This window comes from Mastomys coucha, unplaced genomic scaffold (genome assembly GCF_008632895.1).
Source record: "Mastomys coucha isolate ucsf_1 unplaced genomic scaffold, UCSF_Mcou_1 pScaffold4, whole genome shotgun sequence".
NCBI classification, from domain to species: domain Eukaryota; kingdom Metazoa; phylum Chordata; class Mammalia; order Rodentia; family Muridae; genus Mastomys; species Mastomys coucha.
In genome coordinates this window covers 2,020,065-2,038,838 of record NW_022196910.1, presented here as the reverse complement: position 1 = coordinate 2,038,838, position 18,774 = coordinate 2,020,065, and the positions used below count along the sequence as shown (strand labels likewise).

The window sequence follows — 18,774 nt, the reverse complement described above, 5'->3', positions numbered from 1 at the left end:
GCTCTGGCCCCTGCTTCTTCCTTCAAGTGTCCCCAGGCCCCTTGTCCGGTGAGTAGCGTGCCCTGGTTCCCGCAAATGGTTTCCCATGTCGCTCGCTTCCCCAGCTTGGGACCGGCAGGAAGCTGCTTAGGGCGGAGGGAGGGAGGGCCCGGCCACTTCCTGCTACTCAAGGCCGGAAGTCCCTTTGGGTGTGGGGCCGGGGCTTGCCCTGGGCGACGCTTTCACCCTCAGTTCCTGGCTCTGAAGTGGGCTGAAGACGGGAACTTGGGAGTCAGTGCTGGGGCAGGGCTTCCCAGCTCCCAGGAGTGGGAGGCATTGCTCCAACCCAGAAACTGGGAAGTGCCTGGGAGTCGCACGCTCTGCTTCTGCCCCTGGCTAGAGCTGCAAAGGGCGCTGCGACTTGAGGTTCTCAGGGAGCTAGACCTCAGCCTCTTGTGACCTGCCTCTCGGGGGCCACACCTGCGCATTCCACCCAGGAGGATCACGCACCTCCAGGCCTCTGCTCCAGCCATGCCCCATGTGGGCACAACAGTCTCTGGTTACGCCTGGGAACTTGCCAAGGTGGACGCCCACCTTTTCCTGCCCCCATTGGCAAGCCAACCTAGCGCTCCTCAAGGCCCCATAAGGCGCTTCTCGGGGGCTGAGCTGAGAGTTATCTATCGCTCAGACTGTTAATTCTCTTTATTTTTCAGTGGTCTCCAGGCCTACAATCACAAGTAATTTACACTCCCATTTTCCAGCCCAGAAAACTGAGTGCCCCCACCCCCCACTCCAGCACTGGGCCTGGAGGTATAGGCCTGTGGTTTGAAGCTAGTCCTCGCCTCAGGGCGAGAGAGCCTCACTGGGTGAGAAAAGCTGCCTTCCCCAAGGGTGGCTTGGAACAACTCCTTAAGGGTTTTCGGCCCCTCCCTCCGCCAAGTCACCCCCAAATCGTCCCGCGCCCACGCCAGGAAGGCGGATGTCCCGTCAAGCCTGATCCCTGGAGAGTTCATGGTCATTGGGCTCAAATGTTTGGGGACATGTGAGGGCACAGGACATAGGTGAGGGTGGGAAGAACCCGTGTGTCAGCCCTGGGGGAGGGGCAGCTGCCCCTTGGAGCCAGGAAGGGAGGCGCCTGCGTCACTAGCCAGGCAGGAATCCTCCAACCAAACCCACCAGCAGGGCGATGAGAGAGGTCCCAGGAGACCTCAAGGTCTGATCCTTGAGATGGTTGTCCTAAAGGTGCATGTGTGTTGGGGAGAAAAATGTCACAACCCTGTGAGGTTAGGACACCCCAGATCACAGAGCTTTCGGCACTCAGCTCGTGCTCAGCGCGTACGGACCTACAACCCCAGGAGACAGTCATCCTAGCCCCAACGTAGAGCGCATGCCAGTAAGGAGAGGTAAACTGAGGCTCAGACAGCAATGGCTGCCGAAATCACAGAGGGGCGGGTAGGCCTTTCGCTTCCTTCCGCTCCCCCCCCACAACACCCCATTGAGGAAAAAGCTGAATGGGAGGGGGCCTCCCCCCCGGAAACCCGATGAGATGGAAACGCGGTTGTCAGGGCAACGCGCCAGGCGGGGGCTCCCGACGTCATCGCGGGGAGAGCGCCCTGTCCGCCCCCGCCTGAGCTTCGGCCCAGACTCCGCCCCCATGGGAATGTCTCATTGGCGAAACCTCCTTTCCGTCTTTCAGAATAGCCAATAGCTTGAGGTTGCCTTCTGGAGGCGGGACTTTAGCCTGGCAAAGCCGAGTGCGCCAGCGCGGAGGCGCAGGGCCCCGCCCTGCTGCCCGCGTGTATGCAAACTTGGGGGCTGGATTCGCAACGCAGGCTTGACGGCTGCTGCTGGGCCTGGACGGAAGAGGGGGCGTCACTGGGGGCGTCGCACGTGGACTCCCCAGCACAGGCATGCCAAGGAGTACCCCGCTTTGCACACTGGCATTTTCTGGCCGTATCAACATCCAGTTGATTGACCTTCACCGGTTCTCCAACAGTTTCCCGCCTCTTGGGAGGACTTGAAGATGGAAGGGCAACCTGTAGGAGGGGGCTTTGCGGGACGAATAGGAGTTTGCCATGTGTTGTTGGAAGAGAGATAGGGTGTGTTGCGGCTGCAGTCAGGTTAAGCTGTGAGGAGGTTGGTGAGATAGGAAAAAGAAAACCTGGTGAGGGCCTTGAAGGAGATCCCCCAAGTCTAGACTTGAGTAGATGGGGGTGGGGCGCCTGGCCATGACCCTGGTTATAATCACCCTTTGGGAGGTGGAGGCAGAAACAGTAGAACAGGTTTGCACTGCATGAAATTCCAATCATCCAGAAGAAGCTGCGAGGGCTCATGGAAGGGATGGAGGATGGGAAGGGCAAAGATTTTAAAGTGCATGCTCTCACTTTGGATGAGCAGAGAACAACCCTGGGTCAGGGACTCCAGGTTATCATCAGCTGTCCTTGCCTGTGGTCTCCTTAAAGTCAGGGAGAGGTGGGTGGCGCACAAGTGTCATCTCAACACTCAAGAGGCTGAGGTAGAAGGGTGACTGCAAGGTCAAAACCAGTCGGGTGCTTATACCCAGGCTGTCCTAGGGTGAGAAGATGAGGGTAGAGGCTGGCGACAAGGAATGGTGGTGTTTGCCAAAGCCGCAAGAGGGTAACCTCACAGATGGGCAGATCTCTGTGACCAGGCAGCCGGGGGCGGGCAGGAAGAGGTCATTACGGGTCATGGCTTCCTGCCAGAGTCTGTGAGGGGGCACTTTCCAGTGGGGACCTGGCAGTAAGCTCTGAGATGTCAGAGGTCTGGAGGTGGCTCTGCGTGGGCAGCTAGGAGGAGCAGAACCCGTGGAGGAGGCCAGAGATGGTACCCGCAGGGCACAACCGCCCCCGTGGGGCCCCAAACAGCTCCACCCTCCTGCCCAGCCTTGGGAAGGAGGCTATGCTGGCGACGGCTGGGCGTGGAGATCTTCCCTGGAGTCTGATTCCAGCCCCACCCACGGCCACCAAGTCCTCCCCTGTGTCACGCGGGGCAGGTGAGCCACTCAGCCTGCCAGGTGGAGGAGGAAGGCTGTCACCTGGAAGACTCCCTGCGCCTCCAGTGCAAGGCTGGCTGGTTCCTTGCCTTGGTCCCTTCAAGGTTTTTTTTTTCTATTTCTGTCTCCATCCAAGCCCCTCTATTTTCGTCTTTTCACTGGCTGTCCCGCCCCTCCCCTCCCCCACTTCCGCCCCCCTTCTTCACCCTCCCCCCAACACATTCCAACCTCCGCCCCCGCCCACAGACGTGGGCCCAGCTGCTACTTTGGGTGTCCAGGGGACTGGTCAGGAGGTGGGTCAGAGGTCCTCTCAGAACAGGCAGGGAGCGTTGGGGGGGGGGAGGGGACAGGAGATGGTGCCCCTAACCATTCTGGAATGTGGGCAGGACAGGCCCTTATGGAAGAAGGAGCTCACCCTCACCCCAGCAGGCAGCCATAGACAGCTGTCATTCCCCACAATAATTTAAGCAGAACACCACTGACCAAGAGGCCTCCAGACAGCGCAGCTGCTCTGGCCAGAAGCATTTAACAAGGACTGTGGGCCAGGCTCCCATTGCACAACACCCATGTAACTCATCATAACCCCACACTTTGATTCTTGAGCATCCAGGACCATATATGTCCTAATGACTGTTCCTAGGTGGGGATGAGGTTGGAGATTGCTAGTTCAAGGCCAGCCTGGGCAATTTAGTGATATACACGCCCCCCCCATCCCCTCACACACACACACACACACTCGCAGCTGGGTAGGCTGGGTATCTGGCTCTTTAGTAAGTGCTGGCCTAGCATGCCTGAAGTTCTGTGTTCCCCACAGGGGAGAAAAAAAGGAACAGCTGGCATTTGTTTATGCTTATTGTTTTACGTTGACTTCTTTCTGTTGTTTGAATGTTTTGTGTGAGTGTGTGTATGTGCACCGTGTTCAGGCCTGGGGGTCGCCAAGCCACAAGAGGACTTTGGTTTGAATTCCCTGGAACTGCAGTTACAAATGGTTGTAAGTCACGCTGTGGGTACTGGGAGTCCACCCGACCCCAGTGCTCTGAGGAGCAGCCAGTGCTTTTGACTGCTGGGATATCACTCTTGCCCCAAGAGTTGGGATATTTGCCTAGCAAACTCAAGACACCTACGACTAAAGGCAGCCCTCCTCCCCCAAGCATAACCATAGGCCAGCCAAGGAGAAGCAGGGGGCTCCCTGAACTGCCTCTGGTCCGACTGGGAAATAGTGTGATTGTTGGAGACAGATGTGCCCTAAGAACGTGACTACTGTCTTTTTGTTGGCCTGGAGAGGCAGAGACAGGAGGATCAGAGTTCTCGGTCATTGTCCACTACACATCGACTTCCTGAGACCCTGTCTCACAAGGACAAAAAGGAAGAATTTTGCAAAATCTTGGAAAGCCACCCAAATTGGGGCAGTTAGGTGACAGCTCAAGAGTTGACAGCCATCGCAGAGGAGGAGACAACTCAGCTGCCGCCCTTGACCTAGTCCCTGTCAGACCCTGGAGGCTCCCCAGATCCCACTCACTTCTCAGATGAAGCAATGGGGCCAGGGAGATGCCTGGGTGCCGCCTACCCAGACAGCTGAGCCCGTGGGCTACAGCTGACCCTCTGCAGCTGGGTGGACAGGTGTCCAGGGTGTGTGCTTGCACGGGGACCCTCCAGGCACCCTGAGGTGGACAGATGCTTGGTGACCTGGGGATTTGTGCACACATGTGACTGTCCCTATGCAGCTAAGTGTAGAGGAAGTACTGCAAGCCACCAGCCCAAGGCGGAAGCTTCTTAGCTTACCTGTTTCCAGGGAGCCTGTTAGTGTGTTACCCCTACAAGGGAGCCCACACTACTGTTAGAGATGTGTTTGGGTGGGCATATTGTGAGTGGACAAGGTGAAAGAGGGGTGGTTCTTCCTGCTCCAGGGGTGATGGGGGTGGATGTAGCCCTTGCTCAAGAGCATTTGAGGACCCCTAGGGGTTGATGCCTTCCAACCCCTCCCTTCCACTATTTTTGTTGTTGTTGTTTATTTTGTTTTTGCTTTTTGTTTTTTGAGACAGGGTTTCTCTGTGTAGCCCTGGCTGTCCTGGAACTCACTCTGTAGACCAGGCTGGCCTCGAACTTAGAAATCTGCCTGCCTCTGCCTCTCAAGTGCTGGGATTAAAGGCGTGTGCCACCACCGCCCGGCCCCTTCCACTAGTTTTAGGAACCCAAATAGGTCAGTTCCCAGGATGATGAATCACCTAGCTTCCAGGGTTTACTGGGCATCACTGTAGGGTCGCTGGTGGTTTTGGGACATCTGGTATAGACCTTGTGAATGAATGCATGCTCCTGTTTCCTACAGCCCTGACCTGGCTTCAGTGCAATAGCACTGTTTTCCAGTCCCAGCCATCTATTAAAGGCAGGCAAGCAGATCTAGGAAACCCTTAAGGACCCTCCAGGATGCATGCAATCTACCAGATACCAAAAGCATGTTGAGTTTGTGACTGAGCCTGACAAGTCTGCTGCAGAGGGTGTGGGTGTGCACGTGTACGGTGTGGCATGTCATAGGATGCGTGTGCTGTCTGAGGCGTCCCTCTGCCGCTCAAGGCCCAGGTCTGGGCAAGAGCCTTAAGGGCCAGGCCTCCCAAGCTTTCCTATTTCCATTCCTGGGGTGTGACTCAGGGCTGCAAGAGGGATGAGTCACAGGAACTTGAGCCTAGCCCGCCCTGGCCACAGACCCCTTCCAGAGGCAGAATGCAGTCTCTCTGAGCTGCAGAGGCCCAGACACCTGGGGCCTCCTGAGGCATCAGAGCCCTCTCGTGAAAAGGCAAACTTAACCCTTACAGGTAATTCTATCTGGACTCACTAATGGGGAGGACGCAGGTGCCTCTGACACAGCTCTCTCTTGTGCCCACCCGGGAACATGAGTCACAGGCATAGATGGCTACATTACCTCCGTGGGTGCTGGCCCACCCAGTCACACACACCTAGCCCTGCCCTGAGCATCCACATCCAGGTTGTGCTCATGTATGTTGGCGTCACAGCACCCTGCCCACCCATCCTGTCCTTAGGGAACATAGGTCAGTCATGCAAAGATGACTACGTCGTCGTCTTCACACTTGCTTGACAAATCCATTTCCTCTGTCCACGGGATCCAGATGTTTTCCCTAAATCCTTACTTACGTTTCCATCTAGGTCCCTACGGGTCTTCTGCCCACGTGCACACATGTGTGCCACACCTGGCAACAGATGCATAGGCTGCATCTTCCACCCTGGCTCTGGTCCCAGAGGATCCCAGGCCAACTGGGCGGGTTCCAGGCTTTGCCATCACCGTCCCACTTGTACGCCCCCGCCGGGCAGAGGCCAGGTGCAGTGTCCCCGGCCCCCGCCCCGCTGAGAAGGGGGCGGTAATTACCCGGCCCCGGGGTGCCCCCCCCACACACGCGCGCCTTTCATCCCGGGCCACGCCCGTCCCCAACCCAGACGCTTATTACCGTCTCCCGCCCGGTCATTAGCCTGGGTCCTGGAGGATCCGGCGGGCGGGCGGGGAACCGGGGGTGGGGAGGTGGAGGCGACACCCCTCATCGTCTCTATAGCGACACCCAGCAGCGGAGTGGGGTGCAGGGTAAGCCCGAGATCAGGACTGATTGAGCTCGCCTTCTAGGGGAGCAGCTGACACCCTGCCCCACTCTCGGACTTATAAAAGACACATGGGATCCACGACAGCCCCCTTTGGGCGCATCCACTAGTGTCCCTATGGGCGACACAGGGCCAAGAGCTCTGCCCGGACGCGCAGGAGCAAAACCTCTAGCGTGCAGCCCATCTACCACCGGGCTGGGCACAGCGAAGGTAAACCAGCACTGATACTGTCAATGATAACTGTCCACGATGGTGACGTCTAGTGGCCATAGCCTGGCCAAGCAGCTGGCGACCGCCTGGTAAGAGGTGGGACATGAGTCCTGAACACTCCAGCCGAGGCTGTAGCGCCCTCTCCTGTCCTTATCGGGCAGGGAGCACTATTTTGATTCGCCCGTGGTTCAGGGATTCTCAGTGTAGGTGGAGATGGGGTGTGTATGACAGGGTTTCAGCCTCCTTTAAAGCCCACCAAGAGAGACAAAAGCTCATGGTTGGCACGCTGAGCCACCTGTCCACGTGGTCACAGGTAAGTACACGGGAGCATACTTTAGACACAAGTACATTAAAGGCGCAAGAAATGCACGCTGAAACGGTATCGCCGGGTCACACATTTTCACGCTTTCTTGGGGACTCGAAAATGGCTATGGATAATGGTGGAGCCCGGCCCAAATGAGCCGCTTGGTAGTAAGCTTAGTAAGTGGGTGCTGGTTGAATGAATGAATGAATGAATCAAAGACTGAGTACGGCAATTCTCAAAACCAGGAACTGGAAGATGTCAGAATGTGAGCCAGGCTAGGGGCCCAGCATGATCCTAGGAGCTGGGATCACAGGAATTCGATTTCCCCTTCAGCGGGCACATAGTAGGATTGTTGCTTCTGGCTCTGCTGGCTTGTGGTCCAGCGGTCCCTGTAAGGCATGATCCCCTCCCCTCCCCTCCTGGATTGCGCACGTTGAGGGAGGGAAGGCATCTTGGTCTCTCAGCTCTTTTTAATAACCTCCTTGCGTGAGTGGCTGACGCAGCAGGCTGCTCTGACGGGGATGGGAGGGCTGCGTGCAGACAGCGAGGTGCAGAGGGGGTGGCCATGAGTCACCGGCTGCTGTCTAGGGGGAGGGGAGCATTGAGTCCCTGAGGGGTCCTGGCATTCTTCTCCTGGTGACAGCTGGGTCACCTCGACCAACTTCATCTGAAGGTCAGTGAGTCTGAGGCTTGGAGCAGGGTTGGGATGTCTCAGTTCTCAATATCACCAGACTGTTCTCTCTCCAAGGGGGCAGTGCTGAAGTGTGGCTTTCCAATCACTGATATCTAAGGAGATGTCTGCCTTGGCTTGCTCCTCAGGCAGTATAGTAAGCAGAAACCATTGAAGGGAGAGGTGGACTGCCTTAGATGGGGGTTAGGATCCTTACAAAGGCGACTCAGGACTCTCAAAACCACAGTGGAGGGAGATGAAACCACAGTGGAGTCGAGGGTCTGTTATCTCAGCCACTTGGGTGGTGAGGCCACGGAGTTCAAGGATAGATTGAAAAATGTAGGTTGTCTCAAAGGACCAAAATGGCCTAGTGGTAAAGAGCACTGGTTGTTCTTGCAGAGGACCTGGGTTCAAATCTCAGCATCCACATAGAAGTTCACAGCTGTCTGTAACTCTGCATCCAGAGGATCCAGCACTCTCTTGTGGTCTTTGTTATCGCAAAATAGGCACGTGGTGCATAGACATTCAGGCAAAGCATCCATATACATAAAATTTGCTTTTTGTTTTGTCCTCTGTGGTGTGTGTGTGTGTGTGTGTGTGTGTTTAAGAAGGCTAAGGATGTAGCTCTGTTTAGTCCCTGCTTAATCCCGCAGTGAGGGGCGAGGCAGTGTGGTTTAGGGATAGAAACCCTTCCATGGCATGCTTGAGACCTTGGGTTCTCTCCAAGAATATGCAGAAAATCCAGGTACACATAGAAAAGAGTGGTGTTTTGCCAGCGGTATGAAGTGGTAATGTACACCTGGTTGGGGATGGGTAGAAATCAGGGTTCAAATGGTAGTTACAGAGCAGGTTGAGATTTGTAAGAAAACTGAGTTGGGTGCAGGTGAGGTGCTGCAGCAAACCTAGAGGAGGAGGGAATATTGACATTGTGATTAATACTGGGATGGAAATGTTAGGGCTGATCTTATGGAGTGTCCTCGGGGTCCAGAGAACTGTTGAGCAGCAGTTGTATTGAGAGGTTCTTTTGGATTAGGGTAATTCGGTGGTTTTGGTTTCATGGGCAAGAACGGAGAAGAGGGGCGAGCAAGATGACTCAGTGGATAAATGTGCTTGCGGCTAATCCTGAGTATAATCCTTAGGACCTACATGATGGAAGGAGAGACTCCAAAAAATTGTCCTCTGGCTTCACAAATGCGCCTCAGTTAAATAAATGTAATAAAATATTGAAAAGAAAAACAAAGAGCGTGGAGGTGTTAAGTCGAGGATGTCGAGTCAAGGTTGGAGCCATATTTGGGAGTACCAGTGAGGAAGCAAAAGCTCTTTAAAAGCAGTGTCTTGGAGCTCTTTGTTCCCCGGGGCAGGACAAACGGGCTGGGAAGGCGGAAGTGGGTCAGCTCCGCCTCCAAACCCGCTGTCCCCGCCCCCTAGTCGCTGGCGGGCGGGAGAATGCGGCCTGGACACATTCCAACCAATCAAAACACTCAGCGCCTCCGCGCGGACAAGGGCGAAGCCAACGGAGTCCCGCCCCTCCACCGAGGCGCAGATGCGGAATCTGAGCTGTCGGATTGGTCAGCGCGGCGTAGTGGGCGGATTCGGGGGCGTGGCTCCGGGGCGGAGTATATCAGGCGGGACTCGGGCGCTCCCCCTCGCACTCGCGCGTTAGGAAGCTTGGGTGTGTGTGGTGCTCTGTCTTCCCGCCCGCGTCAGGGACCTGCCCGACTCAGCGGTGAGGGCTCTGGCGGCACCGGCTCTGAGGGGCCCGGGGCGGCGGGCGGCCTGTGGCTCTCGGGCGAGGCGGAGCCGCAGCGGCACGCCCCTGGGACTTGGGGGCGGGCCCGGGTTGGAGTCCGCCCCGCCGGCGGCGAGGCGGGCAGCGGGACACCGGGGCCTCACGCTTCTCGGAGGGCGTCCTCCACCGCGCGTCACCCCCGTGCCGATGTCGGCTTTAGCGGTGGGCTTTTCTTTTTTTTTTCTTTTTTTCTTTCTTTTTTTTTTTTGTTTTTTTGTTTTTTTTTTTTGTAAAATGGCCGCCGCGATGCTTTGAAAAGCTTCGCCGGCGAAATGGCGGGACTGCCGAGTGCCCGGATGGAATGGCGCAGGGTGCGCGCGTGGCGCATGCGCTGCTCCGGGGGCGGGGCGCGCCACCCTCTAAAGTCCGGTTGTCCGTAGATGTGGAGCTGGGTTGCGTGCGACCCTTTTACTCCAGCTGGCTCTACCTCGGTTTTCTCCTCCTTTGTGGTTCCACATGGGGGAAAAAAAAAAGCACATGTAGCTTTTAACGTTGCCCCTTGGCTTCCCAAGTTTGTTGCCCCCGAGGTAGACTGGTTCAGTAGTAGTGTAGTGGACTTATTTTCCAAGTTGTTGGATCCTGGTTGTCCAATAATGACTTTGTTTAGATGCCACGCCCCTTTCGGTAGCCACGCCCCTTGAGCCAACCTCCTCTCTCCCTCGAGTCCACCCTGCAAAAACATTTCTCTAGTCCTTGGTTGAGTGAGCTATGCATCCCACAACTGTCACACCTCCAGACAGTACCCCAAAAGCGTATTTCAGTAGTGAATCTTCTCTCGTTCAACAGCTCTATGCTAGTGAGGGTAGGCAGTCGCTGTCATCTCTGTCCCCAGCCACACACATTTACAGAGTGAAGAAACTTACGCCATTTTGACTGTTGATCCTAACCTTGGGATTCTCTGACCAGGTGTAATAAAGGCCCACTGCAGGAAAGGCACTAGAATATCAAGTCCTACAACCATCATTTAAGGTTAGCCTCAGCTATGACAAAGGCTTCCATGTGGGTTTGGGATGATAAAAGCAAAAAAGAGTTCCCTTTGTGTTTTTGAGACAGCAAGTAGCCCAGGAGGGTATCGGACTTGCTGTGCAGTTGGATTTGGTTTTGGATTCTGTTCCTTTGCCTCCAGATCTCACAGGCTGGGGGAGATGGGTGTTTTGAAACAGTCTTTCAGATTGCTCCACAGTGTCCTTTTTTTCCATTGATCGGCCCACCTCGGTGGCTTGAATGGCTGGATGAGAAGTGTGAAAGAAATCCCACTTGAGGCTGAAGGGCTGAGGTTTCCCAGTAAGACCATGGGTCACACCCCCCCCCCAGTCCCTCCCATCCCAGACAGAGTTTCTCTGTGTAGTCCTGTCTATCCTGGACTCTCTTTGCAGACCAGGCTGGCCTCAAACTCAGAGATCTACCTGCCTCTGTCTCCCAAGTACTGGGATCAAAGGCGTGCACTACCATGTCCAGCTATGGGTCACTTTTATTTACTTACACACACATACATACACATATATAGGTAAGGGATGGGAAGAGGCACCTTTAACTCCTTAAAGCTTTCAGTGACTTGCCTCATCCTAGCAGGGAGTTCGAAGGACATCCTGGACTATAAAGTGGGGGCACTGTCTCAATTTTTTTTTTGTTGTTTTTTTTTGTTGTTGTTTTTTCAAGACAGGGTTTCTCTGTATAACCCTGGCTGTTCTGGAACTCACTCTGTAGACCAGGCTGACCTCGAACTCCTAAGCACTGGGATCAAAGGTGTGCGCCACCACCGCCTGGCTTCAACAATTTTTTAAAGGCAAAGAATGTGGGAGGCTAAAGAGTTGGCTCAGTGGTTGAGATCACTGCCTGCCTGCCAGAGGACCCAGGTTCAATTCCCAACACCCACATGGCAGCTCATAACTAACTTGAAAGATCTGATACCCTCAAAAGACATACATGGAGACAAAACACCAATGCACATAAAGTACTCTTTCTTAAAAAGGCTAAGAATATGCTATCTGGCTTCAGTTTCTGGAAGGGGTGGTGGTTAAGGGAAAGCAAACATCTACGGTGTGTGCATAGGCTGCCATGGCATCAGATGAAGGCAAGCTTTTCGTGGGAGGACTCAGCTTCGACACCAACGAGCAGGCGCTGGAGCAGGTCTTCTCCAAGTATGGGCAGATCTCTGAAGGTGAGGCTTGGGTCAGGATCACTGTTCTCGGTTTCTGCTTGAGAGGTGGAGGGTGGACTGGGCACATCTAATGCCTCTCTCCTACAGTGGTGGTGGTAAAGGACAGGGAGACCCAGCGATCCCGAGGCTTTGGGTTTGTCACCTTTGAAAATATTGATGATGCTAAGGACGCCATGATGGCTATGAATGGAAAGGTGAGGATCAGGTCAGCCAATTTAGCTTGGATGGGCCTGGTATGGAATGGGATACAGTGACCCTCCCTTTGTCCTGCAGTCTGTGGACGGGCGGCAGATCCGAGTTGACCAGGCTGGCAAATCTTCTGACAACCGGTCCCGAGGATACCGGGGTGGCTCTTCTGGAGGCCGGGGCTTCTTCCGTGGGGGACGAAGCCGAGGCCGAGGGTTCTCCAGAGGTGAGTGAGGGATGCTTTGGCAGCTGGTGGTGGGGCTGCAGCAGGGGTAGGGACTCCCTGACTCTGTTCTCTGTCATCTACAGGAGGAGGAGACCGAGGCTATGGAGGTGGCCGCTTTGAGTCCCGGAGTGGGGGTTATGGAGGCTCCAGAGACTACTATGCCAGGTGAGCCAGATGGCAGCCTCAGAGAGCCTCAGCCTCGGTGGTGGCAGCTGAGCCTGGGCTGTGAACCGAGGGAGGAGTGCACCAGGTGAAGGGCGGACTAATGCAGGTGGTTTGGTTTTGTTCTCTGCTGAGCACCCACTCTCACCAACCACCTGGTATGGAGCTGAGCCCAGGTGTCCATGTGTGTCCTTCCACAGCCGGAGTCAGGGTGGCAGCTATGGTTATCGGAGCTCCGGCGGGTCCTACAGAGACAGCTATGACAGTTATGGTAAGTCTGGCTCCAAGGATGCCACCTGAGTGGCTGCGGTTGGGCTCGGTGAACCCTTGTGTCCTCAGAGCATCTTAAGCCGCTCAGCCTGGGGCGCAGCTACCAGGCCTGCCTCACAGGTCAGGGTGCCAGGTGCATGAAACCCTGTGCCACCTCCCACGCGCGCGGGCGGAGCACAAGCTCCAGTGACTTTACACTGTCCCGCTTCTGTCCTCAGCTACACACAACGAGTAAAAGCCCTCCGCGTCCAGATCGTCCTTCCATGGCTGTAATTAAGATGGGGGAGCTTCGCTGATCGTTGTGTAGTGAGCACCTTGTTACCACTTTTGTAGTCCTTTCCGTTCTGACCCATCAGCAGCCTGCTTCTGACCGAGATGGCCTCGTGACTAGACCTGTTTTTAAGGAAGCGCTGTCTGTTTTTAAGCATTCTTAAAAACGTTTTGGAAAGCACTCCAGATTTTACTGTTTACCATGAGCCATGGGTTTTTGTTTTTTTTGTTTTTTCCTAAATTGTCGGGTTGTGTGGGTTTTGGTTACTCGTTTTTGTTTTTTCAGGTTTTTTGGTTGTGGTTTTTCTTTTTTTCTTTTTTCTTTCCTTTTTTTGTATGGTCGCCCATGAAGTCTGGCGCCCCACCCTCCTGAGACAGAATGGACTCGATTTGAGTAAGCCATGACCTTACAGCTCCCCAGCCCTGCTGCGGAGCGCAGCAGGTCCTGCCCATCGGGCACAAGTCTCAAGCCCGTGTGGAGCATAGCAGTCTGGGAGGCTGTGGAAATGTTTATTTATATTGTCCTTTTTTACCGAAGACATGCATACTCCATCGATGTTGTATTCACAGTGGCTGAGGAATTCTTGTACGCAGTTTCTTTGGCTTCACGAAGCCGATTAAAAGACCGTGTGAAATGAATCTCGCTCTGACCATTTCCCTTTCGTTGCCGACACTGAGCTGCGGCTCCGTGGCCAGCAGAGCAGCTAGGAAGGCAGGGCAGTGTGGGAGGCAACAAGCAGCCAAGTGGGGATGGGAGTGGGCAGTGCTGAGGGGCAGCGGGGCGGCAGAGGCCCTGGCCAGTGCAGGGCCAGGTGCAGGCAGGGCCAGCGAGGCTGCCTAGCGGCTGCGTCCCGCCAGTTCCAGGCATTCTCTGCTAGCCTCCGAAGCCGCAGCCCTCGGGGGACAGACGCGAGCCACAGACCCTCCGAGACTCGCCCGCTGCTCCCCCGCTAGCTCTGTGCAGCTGGCCTGTGCCTCGAGGTAACACTTTCGCTCGCGCTCGTGTCGCATCCTTCCGGTTTATAGCTCACTTGGACAGAAACTTAGGCTTGGGGTTGACCTTTGCTTCCTGGAAGTCCGAGTCAAACTGGTGGTACCTCCTGCCAGTCTTCCCGCGGCCGGCCAGAGCCACCGGACGCCCTGCCATTGTGGGCATGTTTTTGTTCCTTGCTCGACAGGCTGTAGACCTGCGCTGCTGCCTTTAGTTTTTGCCCAGAGTCTGTGAGGCCGTTGAGCGGGACAGAGCCGGGGCTCTGCTCGAGGCGGGCTGCAAAAGGGCGCTGACGCCCTGGGCATGGCCACCTTGGGACGAACCACATGGGCGCCGTTAGGGTGGGAGGTAGGAGGGCGCTGCAGGCCCACGGGGATGCCAGGGTCACGCGCCTTTGTTTGGCAGGATGAAGGGGAGCCAACCTGAGCCATGGAAGGATGGCTGTGGCCGTGACTCTGGGTCCTAGAGGGTTCCACAGGATCAGGAGCCATTGACTGCACACTGTTGGCCCGGTGAGTGCCCGAGGTCAGGGCCTGGGATCCTTGGGCACTCTGGGTGCTCAGAGGATTGGGGATCCCCCACCCCGCCCCCAGAAGCTCGACTTGGCTTTCTCTGATTGATTTCTTTTTCCTCTTCCAGGCAATTCCTGAGCTGGCACTGGCTCATGGGCGATGCAGGCTTCCTGTAGAAACGGAGAACGAAGCTGGGCTGGCGTGGTCACTGGGACAGAACATTGCGGGGGCGGAGGGGGGGTTGCCTGAATAAAGGGCTGTGACCCAGAACCCCCGACTGTGTGGCTTGGGTCCGAGACGTGGCAGGGATGGGGGTAGCTAGGGCGCAGCGGGGAGGAGTCTTAGTGTCCACCCATCTCCATAATGAGGCGCTAAGATGAACAACCCTGGCAATGCGCAGGGCATTGTGGGCGGGGCGGGGCGGGGCTGTGTGCACTTCCGCCTCAGCTCCAGCATGGCACGGCGCATGCTGCTGCTGCTGATTCTCCGGTGTACCGCCCTGGGTTCCGCTGAAAACTCCAGCTTGCCGACTGCGCCTCTTAGCAACATAAGCAGGGGGCTCCCGGACAGGAGCACGGGCTCCGCGGTGCTTCGCTTTTTCTACGTAATCACTGGGCTCTGCGGCCTGATCTCGCTTTATTTCCTCATCCGGGCTTTTAGGTGCGTTAGCGCGTCCAATCAGCATCTAGTGAGTCAGGGGGCGGGGGAAGTGGGTGGGAGGGCACGTGATTCAGGTTTCGGACTAGTTCTTAATCTTGACTCTTTGTGATTTTTAAGGCTGATCGAGGTGGGCAGCGACCTCAGTATGGCCATCCTCCTACCTCAGCCTCTCTGGTGCTGTGGTGACGGGGGTGTGGAAAACCGTGCCGTACTGCAAAAACTAGAAATTCTTTCCTTGGCTGAGGCTCAGTGGATAAAAGTTTTGGCTAACATGTGCAAAGTCCTGGGCGCCATCCCTAGCACTGTGTGCTAATACACGCCTATCATTTCAATACTTGGAACTGGAGGCAGGATGATCAGAAGTTAAGGGTCAGCCTGTGCTGCAAGACAAAGAAAAAAGGAAACAAAGCCTTTCATCTAACATTTTTTTCTTAGCTGCTATGACAGCGCCTGTTCTTTAATTAGGAAACTGTGGCTGGCAAGCCAGCCCAATAGTATCCATGCCTCTACCTCGGTGACTTTCACTATGACAAGAGTAGTTCTTATAGTTCTCATAACAAAGGATTCACATTCGGCAGGTGCCTTGGGGATGGGGGTTGAGGGGAAGTGTGGTGTGGGTCCCATGGACTTGATGTCACCAGTGCTGAAGTTGCCTCTGAGGGTGTTTGTGCCCCGCAGACTCAAGAAGCCACAGCGAAGGAGGTATGGGCTCCTGACCAACACGGAGGAGCACGATGAGATGGCCTCTCAGGACAGCGAGGAAGAGACTGTCTTTGAAACCAGGAATCTGAGATGGTAGGAAGGACTTCATCGCTGAGACAAACTAGCAAGGGATCATGTCTCTAAAAGGGTAGACCCCAGTGAGGGGCTGGGAGTATGCAGGGAGGTGGAGTGTCAGTAGGGGTTTTGGTAGTTCTAATGGAAACAGATGTTGGAGGAGCGTGCCACACAGGAAATGTGGCACCACAGAGGGCAGAGCAGAACTACAGTGAGGAGGGAAGTGGCTTCATCAGGTTCTGCGCCGGGCTGACTGTCCTGTCCTGGTGGTGGAGATCTGGCTTTCCAAGGGCCCTGAAGGAGGTGGACACCAGCTTTAGCGTCTTCTGTGGTCTCTTCTCTCTACCCTGGAGTACTGCAAAGGACATCATCTCCTGCTCCTGCGGGCTGGGCTGGGCTGGAAGGAGGCCCCATCCAGCCCCATCCCTCAATCCCTTGTCTTGTCCTGTTCCTCCCTTTGCAGATGTTGAGATGGAGATGACAGGCTGCAAGGACAAGAGAGGACATGCAGTTCTGTGAGCTCTGATGTCAACCTCTCTAGACGGAGCCTGCACAGGCCCTAGGAGGCTGCATGGGCCAGGACAGCATAGAGACCTTGTGGAGACTAGCCCACAGACTGGAGGCCCCCAAGGCCAGGCTGATTCGGGCTGCTCTGTCAGCCTGCCTCCCGTAAAGCACAAGTCCACCCTATGATGAGGTGTGAAAGAGCAGATGGGCCTTGGGATCTCTGTGTACCTTCCTGCTGCTTTGGTGACAATAAATGAAGCAGTGGCTTTGTAGCTTATCTGAAACCTCCCCCTTGATGCTATACTCAGGTGTCCTGGTGAAGTGAGTGAGGATGTCATGCCTGGCTGCCTAGGACAAGGCACTCCTGTTCCCTAGAATTCCTCAAACTTGTTCCAAGGCTCCAGCTGTGACACCCTGGCTCCGTGTATAGGCACTTATTGCAGAGTTTCTCAGGAGCCCATGGGCTGCAGCTGAGAATTAATTAGCCAGTGACGTCCCTCTCTGGTTCTTAGATTTAGGGAAGAGTGACAGGGATGCCTAAGTCACTTGCAGTCTGAGGTCTTCAGTTTTCCTCAGTGTTGAGTCCGCTCTGCCTGGCCGTAACAACTAATTGCCACCAGGTGGCAGCCACATACCACCTAGCCTGCCTCCCAGGACCACTTCCCCCCCCCACACACACACACTCCAGTTACTCTGGGACTAGGTCTCCAGCCCCTCTAGTGGTCCTCTTTCAGAACCCTCATAGTCTGAACTTGTACAACTCCTGCCCTATGGGTGCCCAGACTTCATCCACTTCCAGACTCACTGATACTGCAGCTGCTTTGAGCTGGGTCCCGGAGGCTGGCGGAGCCTACTTACTAGGGAGTGTTGGTGTCAGGCTGGGTGTGACGGGGAGCCTGGCCCCAGCCCACCCCTTTAGTGGCTGTGTCTCTACTCATCCTGGGGTGCTCCCTGCAGAAGGCTCTGTGTTCTGCATCCCCAACTTGTATCCAGGGAAATCCAGGTCTCCTGAGTCACAGCTCTGGGGGTCCTGTGCCCTGGTGGTCATGCCCCATCTTTGTGTTATGCCTGCTGGGATGGGCCTGGTTCTAGTCCCCCATGTTCGTTGATCTGTGCCCCTAGTCCTACAGCTCATCCATTGATGGAGCTTCAAAAGGCAGAGTGATTAGTCTAATGAGGTCAGGAGAGACCCCAGGCCCCACCCCTGCCTCTGCTCGAAGAGAGGGTGGCCCCACCACCATCCGCCTGTTGGCAGTCACTGCATCCTGGCATTAGCATGGATAATTGGCAGTTCCATCAAGGTTAATGCACTATTAGCCAGTGCTCTGCACAGCTGAAAGCCGGGAGAAGGGCCTGACAGGCAAGATGGAAGGCCTTGGGCCCTGGCCAGCTTTTGAGTGCCCGAGGAGTGAGTGTGTGCACCTGAGTGGCTCCCAGCACCAGCACACATACAGCAGGGCCAGGGGCTTGAACTCCAAATGCTGTTGCCACCTGTACCCATCCTAAATCTAAGCCCTGGGCTGGCCGAAAGGCTTAGCAGGTAAAGCCACATGCTGCCAAGCTGAAGTTTAATCCCTGGACCCACGTGGTGGAAGGAGAGAACTGACTCCTGTAAATTGCCTTCTGAGTGCCATGCCACAATACAGGAAAAATAAAAACAAACTGTCCCTCAAAACAACCTCCAGATTCGGGCTAACCAGGCCTCTTGGTGGGCAACCCCCCACCCCCCATAGTTAGCCGTCAGCAGCTGCATTGGGGACATGGGGTGGGGACATGTGCATGTCACAGACCAATCACATCTTCCTTGGAAGTCAAGAGTTGATAGCTGTGACCCTACATTGATGGAGCTCCATGAGGGGAAGGTGGGCCATAGTACCCTGAGGCCCTCTTTAGGGCTCAGGCTAGCCTTTCCCTACAGGGGCCTGGGCAGGCACTGGAGTTGCACAGTGGACCCAGGCACAGCAGTCTGCTGGGACTCGGACAGTTCTAGTTGTGGGAAGATAGGTTTGGGGCAAGGCCTGTGCCTTGGGCATGAGGAGAGAGGAAGATGATAGGCAGGAGAGAATAAGGAGGGATGGGAGGGGGGATGAGGGGTGGGAAGGTATAGAAAAGGGAGGAGACACAGAGGAGGGAGTACTTACACTGAGAGGGAGGGAGGGAGGGAGGAAGGAATCCCTCCGGGGTTCTGCTTGCCAGTAACGCAAAGACTACTATTTCTTTGGGCCCCACAGGTGCCTATTGCTTGGGTTGGGCAAATATCCACCTTGTCCTTACTCTGCAGGTGGCAAGCTAGAAGGGAGGCACTCGTGGAATCCATAACCCACCCCCAACCCCCAAGTACCCAGCCCTTTCTCAGCTCAGGCGGGCCGTTTGGTACAATTCATTCTGTAATGAGAAATTCCTCTCTGCATATATTTAGCCTTCTGCCTGGCAATGTGGCCTTTGATGGCTGTAGAGCCACCAGACACTGAGGTCAGGAGCCTG

The 18,774-nt window shown here is 55.5% G+C and overlaps 2 protein-coding genes across 4 annotated transcripts; both read left to right on the top strand.

Annotated features, from left to right (window-relative positions):
• Positions 1-9,373: 9,373 nt before the first annotated feature.
• On the top strand, positions 9,374-14,616 carry Cirbp (cold inducible RNA binding protein). Of its 3 annotated transcripts, none has more exons than XR_004112862.1 (8): positions 9,374-9,505; positions 11,621-11,729; positions 11,817-11,923; positions 12,003-12,141; positions 12,225-12,306; positions 12,504-12,574; positions 14,240-14,346; positions 14,474-14,616. XR_004112862.1 is itself a non-coding variant. In XM_031349878.1 (8 exons), the coding sequence occupies exons 3-8, from the start codon at positions 11,627-11,629 to the stop codon at positions 12,806-12,808; spliced, it is 519 nt and encodes a 172-aa protein (XP_031205738.1). In that variant the 5' UTR covers positions 9,384-9,505; positions 10,475-10,537; positions 11,621-11,626; the 3' UTR covers positions 12,809-13,482. The 3 variants fall into 3 exon arrangements, 2 of the variants coding, with proteins under 2 accessions (XP_031205737.1, XP_031205738.1); XM_031349878.1 differs by lacking the exons at positions 14,240-14,346; positions 14,474-14,616 and adding exons at positions 10,475-10,537; positions 12,792-13,482 and having other exon boundaries at positions 9,384-9,505; XM_031349877.1 differs by lacking the exons at positions 14,240-14,346; positions 14,474-14,616 and adding an exon at positions 12,792-13,482.
• Positions 14,617-14,722: 106 nt separating this feature from the next.
• Fam174c (family with sequence similarity 174 member C) lies at positions 14,723-16,574 on the top strand. Its single transcript, XM_031349879.1, has 3 exons — positions 14,723-15,006; positions 15,685-15,801; positions 16,247-16,574. Coding segments are annotated over exons 1-3 (402 nt in total). The 3' UTR covers positions 16,248-16,574.
• Positions 16,575-18,774: the final 2,200 nt, after the last annotated feature.

Excerpts from the sequence above, each read along its gene's own strand:
- Cirbp (XM_031349877.1), top strand. The coding sequence starts at position 11,627 with ATGGCATCAGATGAAGGCAAGCTTTTCGTGGGAGGACTCAGCTTCGAC. Across the intron at positions 11,730-11,816 it reads GTATGGGCAGATCTCTGAAG|TGGTGGTGGTAAAGGACAGG; the intron begins GTGAGGCTTGGG and ends TCTCTCCTACAG. Across the intron at positions 12,142-12,224 it reads AGGCCGAGGGTTCTCCAGAG|GAGGAGGAGACCGAGGCTAT; the intron begins GTGAGTGAGGGA and ends TGTCATCTACAG.
- Fam174c (XM_031349879.1), top strand. The coding sequence starts at position 14,723 with ATGAACAACCCTGGCAATGCGCAGGGCATTGTGGGCGGGGCGGGGCGG. Across the intron at positions 15,007-15,684 it reads TTCCTCATCCGGGCTTTTAG|ACTCAAGAAGCCACAGCGAA; the intron begins GTGCGTTAGCGC and ends TGTGCCCCGCAG.